The 7,979-nt window shown below is 44.6% G+C and overlaps 1 protein-coding gene across 3 annotated transcripts in view; it reads left to right on the forward strand.

Moving 5' to 3' along the window:
* VWA8 (von Willebrand factor A domain containing 8) overlaps positions 1–7,608 on the forward strand; it is a 271,730-nt gene extending 264,122 nt beyond the window's left edge. For all 3 annotated transcript variants that reach the window (XM_061629912.1, XM_061629914.1, XM_061629913.1), the window contains one exon: positions 6,990–7,608. In XM_061629912.1, the coding sequence (XP_061485896.1) occupies positions 6,990–7,098 (109 nt within the window). In that variant the 3' untranslated portion in view covers positions 7,099–7,608. The remainder of the gene's footprint in view (positions 1–6,989) is intronic.
* Positions 7,609–7,979: the final 371 nt, after the last annotated feature.

Consider the following 7,979-nt stretch of genomic DNA (forward strand, 5'->3'; position numbering starts at 1 on the left):
TTCGACATTCCTTTGCAATTCAAAAAATTGGTTTCGTAGCCAACAAATATTATACACTGGAACAACCGATCATGGATCAGCTGAAGGTCCCGCTCATAGATGCGCCTATAGTCAATCTACTGAACCCATCATTGAATCCGAAAGACTCAGACGCTCACCTTAAGGATACCACTGAGCGCAAGATGGACCAGGGGCTTAGAAGAGTGTACGAGGCTAGTGCACTATCAATCAGGGCAGCAGCAGCCTCCTCAGTGTTTGCTCGAGCCTCCCTTCTTTGGTTGGAAGACCTGCTGGATGGCCCACAGCAAGATGCAGCCCAGATGCGCAAATCTCTGCTGAAGGTCTCTCAGGCAGTTACCTTCATGGCAGATGCGTCTATGGATGCCATGCAGTTTGCAGCAAGGTCGCTGACGGCAGGGATCTTCACATGAAGAACCCTTTGGCTTTGACATTGGGAAGCAGACCCTGCAGCTCATTTGAATCTTGCCTCAGAACCCTACGTAGGAGGCAAATAATTTGGGGACACCGCCATCGCGAATGTCTTGGAAACTAAAGAAAAGAAAAAGTCCATGCCATCCACCAGAAAAAGGGATGACAGAATAGCCTTTCGTCGCTCGTTCCATCCATATCACTTGTCGCAGTCCTTTCAGGGCTCACGTTCCTTTGGAAGACAGAAGGACGCCCGCTCCAGCCATCCCTTCTGGAACAGACAGCGCAGCCAGCTTAAGTCCCAGCAACACCTTCCGGGTCAATTCGGCTTTGCATCCCAGTCACATGGAAACAGGAGTCAGTTCTGATGCCTCCGCCTCGCCGGTGGGAGGCTGTCTCCAACATTTTGCTCACCGAGATTCATTCCATCCCCTCTATCAGCGAATCCACACAAGAGGGGCAAAGTTTTGCGGTTAGTTTCCCATCTTCTACACATGGCAGCTATCGAGAAGGTCCCACCAGGAGAGAGATTCCTGGGAAATTACTCCCTGTTCTTCACCATCGAGAAAAAAGACTGTTCGTCCAGGCCAGTGTGAGACCTCAAGGGTCTAAATTGCTTCATAAAATACTGCAAATTTCGTATGGACACCTTACTTTCGATCAAAGAAACGCTGAGGCTAGGGGACTTCCTCTCCTCTATTGACCTGAAGGCCTACCTTCTCATACCAATCTTTCCCCCTCACAGAAGGTACCTTTGCTTCACGGTGGGACAAGACCGTTATCAATTCAGGGCTATGCCCTTTGGCCTATCGTCTGCTCCCAGGACATTCACGAAGATCGTGGTTGCCCTGGTGGCACACCTCAGGACACTGGGGATTCATATCTTTCCTTATCTGGACGATTTTCTGATCTGCTCATCATCGTTACACAAGGCATGGGAGGACCTCCATGTCACCCTGACCTGTCTAAAGGACCATGGCTTCCTGATCAACGAAGCCAAGAGCCATCTCTTTCCGTCCAGACGCATTACACATTTGGGAGCCACTATAGACTCACAACACGGCCTTATTATGTTGTCCCAAGACAGGATCAGCAAGATTCACAAAGTAGCGTTGGATGTCCTATCCTCCCCCTCAACGGACCTGATGGAGTTGGCAACACTTCTCGGTTTGATGGTGTCCACATTCCAAACGACGCCATGGGCACGTCATCATTCCCGCACACTTCAGTGGGCGCTCCTACCCTTCCAAAACGACATAGCATCCAGACACCACCGCAGGGTAACTCTGTCACCACAGGTTCGGCAGTCGCTGTTCTGGTGGACCCACGAGCCCAACCTGGCGTGAGGCGTTCCTTTTCAGGATCCATGGCTCACCCTGATAACATTGGATGCCAGCCTATCCGGATGGGGAGCCATATGCGACGAGCAGATGATTCAAGGCATGTGGTCGTCTCAGGAATCCACACTGCCGATCAACCTACTCGAACTATGTGCAGTTCGTCTGGCCCTCAGACACTTCGTGAGCACCAGACGGTTAAGGGCAGTGCTTATCAGAACAGACGTGTCGGCCAAATCTTATTTAAACTGTCAGGGAGGCACACGCTCCCTCCTTCTTCAGAAGGAAGCCTTTCTCCTCTTCCAGTGGGCGGAGAACAATGTTGACTCGATAGCAGCAGAATATCTCAAGGGGGAGGACAACAGCAAAGTGGACTGGCTCAGTCGGGAGAAGCTGATTCAAGGAGAATGGAGACTTCACCCAGAGGCCTTTCATCAGATAGTGGAACGTTTTGGCCACATTCAGGTAGACCTGTTTGCCACCAGTCACAATCGGCAGGTGAAGAGGTTCTTCTTCCGGTATGCAACACCAGGCATGGAGGGGATAGATGCTTTAACTTCCCGGTGGCCTCCAGGCAGACTATATCCCTTTCCTCCAATTCCAGTTATTCCCAGGGTGATGAACAGACTTCATGCCGAGAGGTCAGTGGTTCTGTTGGTGGCTCCATGGTGGCCAAGCAGACCTTGGTTTCCAGACCTCCTCGACCTGTTGGTGGAACCGCCATGGAAAATTCCAGCGAGAAGGGACCTGCTATCTCAGGGACAGCTCCGGCACCCGGACCCAGAGTGGTTGGTGCTTCATGTATGGAACTTGAATGGAAGAGACTATTGAAAAAAGGCATCTCTCCCCAAGTATTGGAAACTATGCCCATCCACACTCAGAAGTTATGAAAGCACATGGAAGACCTTCTCATCCTGGTCACGGAAGAAAGGAATTCTTCCTCGGAAAGCGGGGGTCAATGAGATCTTGTCTTTTCTGCAAGATGGCTTATCTTTGGGTCTCAGGCCTAACACCCTGAGGCGCCAAGTTTCAGCCTTATCGGCAATTCTCTCCAGATCCCCGGATAGTCCAATCGGGTCTCACCCTTTCATCAAACGTTTCCTCAGGGGAGCAACGATAACAGTGCCACCTACGGTGCATCGCTACCCAACTTGGGACCTACATAAAGTTTTGTCAGCCCTTCAAAGACCTCCATTTGAACCTCTGAGTCAAGTTTCCCTCCATCTTCTGTCCTTTAGGGTCTTGTTTCTGGTGGCCATTACTTGAATGCCCTGTCTGTCCATAAAAACTTTTGCGTATTTCATAAGGATAGAGTAGTCCTACATACTATCCCTTCCTTTCGTCCCAAAGTGTTGTCTACCTTCCATTGCCAGCAAGAGCTGGTATTGCCGTCCTTCTGTCCGAATCCTGTCCACCCTTTAGAGAAAGCTTGGCACTCTCTTGATGTGAGAAGAGCCCTTAAAGTTTATATTTCCAAGACAAAACCAATTTGGAAAACAGATAGTTTGTTTGTCTCCTTTCACCCAAAATCCCTGGGGAATAAGGTGACCATGTCTACGCTAGCCAGGTGGATCAAGGCGTGCATATCCTTGGCATATGTCTCTCTAAGATTAGCCCGTCCTGCCGGACTAGTGGCTCACTCGACTAGGGCAGCGGCCACATCAGCGGCCTTTTCCCATAATGCCCCTCTAGTGGAGATCTGTAGGGCAGCCACATGGGTCACTCCCAATACTTTCATTAAACATTATAAAATAGACTCCTATGCTTCAGCTGAGGCAGCCTTTGGGAGGAGAGTGCTACAGCACGTCCTCACAGACCAATAGTAGCCACAGCCCAGCGATATTCCCACCCTACATGGGTCAGCTTTGGTATGTCCCATCTGATATCATCTTTCCATGCACAGGAGAAGAGACATTTGGTCTTACCATGAAATTGGTCTTCTCTGTGCATGTCAAAGATGATATCAGAGCTTATGAGGGCTGGGCTGCCTTTCCAAGCACTGTTAGACCTTGAGCAGAGAGTGTATGAGTAGTGTTGTCTTGTCTTTCTTTGTGATGTTGATTGGTCTTATTCGTGTGGGCTTGTCATCGAAAACTGAGGACGGAGCAGGCGCAGACCAGGAACGGATCTACAGTAAAACGTCAGCAGTTCTCTTTTGCCTTCAGCCACTAGGTGGATTTAATTACCCACCTGATATCATCTTTGACATGCACAGAGAAGACCGATTTCAGGGTAAGACAAAATGTCTCCTCTGTTAATGCCAGTGTAGATATTCACATTTTTTATACTATATAAGACCTAGGTAAAAAAGATCATTAGTTCACTTCCTGTCTTTGCTGTTACCTTTTGTTTTTGAGTTAATACTCTACTCTCCAGACACAGTTACACAAATACTCTGGATACCTGAATTGTTTTCTATGGTGCAGCAATCACTTCACCAGGGAAGACTAGATTAAAAGTCTAGATAATGAGTGTTTCACTCTAGCCTTCTCTTTGTCTAATTGGGTAGATCTGCTCTTCTGAATGTCAGTCATTACTATGACTTCATTCATTGGCTAAAAACACTGAAAGGCGGAAGCGGACTAATTTCTGATAAATCAATATTTTGCCTCATATCTCAGGTCCTACAAATACTAGAGATCTTTTTTAAAAATGAAGTCTGGGAATTATGGTTTATCTGGATGGGAGGGACACCCCCACATAGATACCTATGTTGCTGGTGTTGTGTTTAGCTCAGTACAACTGTTCAAGTAAATAAATGCTACCATATCTAAGGGCTGTTTGTATTCTGTGCCTCCCAAGATTTGCTTCTGCAGTTAAGAAATAAAAATAATAAAAAATACCTACTTGAAATCAATAATTGTCCTTATGCTGTGAGAAGCAAAAATAACTTTTAGTCATGGATTTTCTGTATGTCCCACATCTTAGGAGACACATGTATTCTAAGCAAATGTCCCACTGCACTCCCATGGGACAAACATCATACTAGCTAGAGGGTTAAAGATGAAATTTGTGAACTAGCAGTCCTGTTGATTACCTTTGCACTGACTGACTTATACACCTAGCAAAATTGTAATTGTAATTCACTAATAGGCAAAAAACCTTGCAGTTTAAGAATGTACCTATAGCCCACAGATATTTCTCTAAAACTTTAAAAAGCAGGGAAATTGGGCAGCTATTAGGCAAGCCAAGTTTGTTTTTTCTAATTGCTCGAATCATTGCTTAAGTAGCAACATATTGTAATCAGTCGGATTTTACATCAAACTGCAGTTTCAGATTCAACTGTAAATGCATCCAAAATAGAAATAGGACATAACCTCTAATTTGAAACACAAAAGGCTGTATGACACTGACCAATAAAAAGGCTTTGAATTAATAAAAATAAATTTGACACAGGTTTCTAGGGAAATAATGAGGGAAATAAATTTTTCTAGATTAGATTCTCTGTGGAAACATTAGTAACACAGGAAAGAAGCAAACTAAGAACACCAAATATACGAAACTGTAATTCTCCATCTTTGGAGATGGCAGGTGTTGCCATCGCTCACTATATGCTCAGAGGCACATGTTACCAACTTCTTCCAAGCTACACAGGAAGTGGATTGGACTGTGAAAAACCAACCCAAATTGTGTTTGCATTTTGACAAATTTGTAGGGCAGTACAATATCTCAGAGAAGAGGTCAGGTCTCCTGCTCCCCTGGTGCATTCACTATAGCTATCCAATTTCCCTGCTTTTAAAATTTTGATAGAATTACCTGTTGGCTGTAGGTGTGTCCTTAAACTGCAAGGTTTTTTGTCTGTTAGTGAATTTCTCACTTTTAATCCAAGAGGTAAGAAATGGGATCCTGTGCAAGTTTGCTGAGAATGGATTGATCATTTGCATGCTTATTGAGTTCAATGGAATTTACTCCCCTGCAATCATGCTTAGGATAGGTGAAACTGACCACAGGGTATGGCGGGGGGGAGGGAGGGGATGAAGAGCAAAGGGAGGAGGGGGATGGGAGCAGGCAGGAGGGGGATGGGAAGTGGAGGGTAGGTGTGATCATTTGCATGTTTATTGAGTTCAATGGGATTTACTCCCATGCAATCATGCTTAGGATAGGTAAAACTGACCAGTGGGGGAGGGAGGGAGGCCTGGAGTGGGCAGGAGAGGACGAAGAATGAAGAGGGGAGGAGAGGAAGAAGGGAGGAGGAAGGGAGAAGAGAAGGGGAAGGAGGGGAAAGGCAAGTCTGATCATTTGCTTGCTTGTTGAGTTCAATGGAATTTACTCCTATGCAATCATGCTTAGGATAGGGTGTTGAGAGTTGCTAGGAGAAGCCCTGTTCCCCTCACAGAGCTTCAATCAGAGTGGCTGACTGTTAAACCAGTGTGGCCACTGGAGCTCTGTCAGGGAAATAGGAGTCTCCTCTCAGCACCCTTCACAAACTATACTTGCCAGGATTCTCTGAGGGAAGCCATGACTGTCTCATGTGAAATCAAAGTCTGGTGTGGGTGTTGCCTCCTGATTAGGCAACCCCAGCAGCTGTGAATCTGGCTTTTAGAACAGTTGGTTCTTACTGAGACAGTTGGTTCTTACTGAGCATGCCCAACATTATCATTCAGTTCAATGCTAAATTTCTTAAATTAATTAAAAATCAGTCAGGCATTTATTAACTTTTAAACTGCAGAAGATGAAAGTCAGAGTATGGGGCAAGGTGATTACAGGTACTCTGTGAACACAACTGATTTTTAATGAAGTTCAACAAATTATGAGAATTCTGACAGAAAAAAATCCAAAAGGAGTTTGGGTTTTTCTCTCTCTCTTTTTACACTTTGAACTCCTGATTCTCTCTGACTGTTTTGTGTATTGCCATGAAAATTTAGAGGGTTGTTAAGCAAGCGTTTTTGAGTTCAGGACTATAAGTGTAGTAAGGTTTTGTTCTGAAATAAGTTTATGGGAAGCATCAGAATGGCATGGGGGGTATTTTCAATTTAACATTGCGGAATGTGAAAAATCCACGCTGGCTATAGTATAATAAACAAATGCAAGTAGAAAGGACCCTTCTTGCAGAAAGACTTGTGCACAGGCTTTTTCACTGTTTGCTTCTGAGCCTTTCAGCTTACGGTCACTGTACAGAGATTTGGAAGAAAACACTTCCTTAAGAGGGTTTAAGTATTCTTTGGTTTATTTATTGTAGGGGGCATAATTTGCAATTATAACTTTATCTTTTCTGATCTCTAGGTTGCAAAGGATGCTACCAGCAGGCCGCTCATTTATTGCCATGGACACCAAGGATATTCCACACATTTTACAGCAGATCTTCACCTCCACCATGCTTTCAAGTGCCTAAAAAGTGTCTGTTTTTAATAAATAACTGGTCTGTTGTGTACGGAAAGCAACGTAGAGTAATCAAGAGGATGATCTAATGCTAAGAGTTGGAACAATAACAACATTGGGTGGAATCTAATGTTGTGCAAGCAGAGTTCTGCTTTTGTGACAGGACTTCACCTTTCTCCCCTTCTTCCCGCAGCCCCCTGCACACCCCCAAAACCTGCTCTGAAGTCTGGAGCAGATTTTGAGGGTGAATGGATGATTACAGAGGGAGGAGAGAAATGTTGCACATAGAGAGTGTTGGGTACACCCTTTATATTGAGAGTAAATATTATATTTTAAATTGGAGGACATGTTGTACTTAAATGAGCATATTCCTGTATTACTGCTAGTTTTGAATAAAGAGCTTGTTTTTTTTTAAAAAAAAAACTCCCACAGTCAAAGACCTCTGATAAATTAAATATTTCCGTCCACTGTTTCCTAGACACTATGATTTGCATTTAATATCTGTCTACTGAAGAGAGCAGAATAAAGGATATTTGTCATTTTCTCTGTGATTCTTTTCTGGAGCTGGTATCACTCGAAATAATTTTGTGTCAATTTCTTTTTACAAAAAAGTATTTATAAAATATAGTTATAGACTGCCCCTCATACAGAATCCCGTAGCAGTGTGTCCTTATGTCCTTGCTCTGCACAAAACTAACACACAGAGAAACTGATTTCAGAAACTGCAACTGTACTCATTGACTTGTTTTGAAATGACAAGAGAGGAGTAACCTGTTGTAACATCAGAGCTTGAATATCTTTGGATGTGACGATGTGCACATCAGACTCATCTCACAGCCTTCCTTTGTGTTTGCTGACTTGAACAGAAATGCCATGTGGTGCATGAGTTCCTCT

This window comes from Rhineura floridana, chromosome 5 (genome assembly GCF_030035675.1).
Source record: "Rhineura floridana isolate rRhiFlo1 chromosome 5, rRhiFlo1.hap2, whole genome shotgun sequence".
Classification (NCBI taxonomy): Eukaryota; Metazoa; Chordata; class Lepidosauria; order Squamata; family Rhineuridae; genus Rhineura; species Rhineura floridana.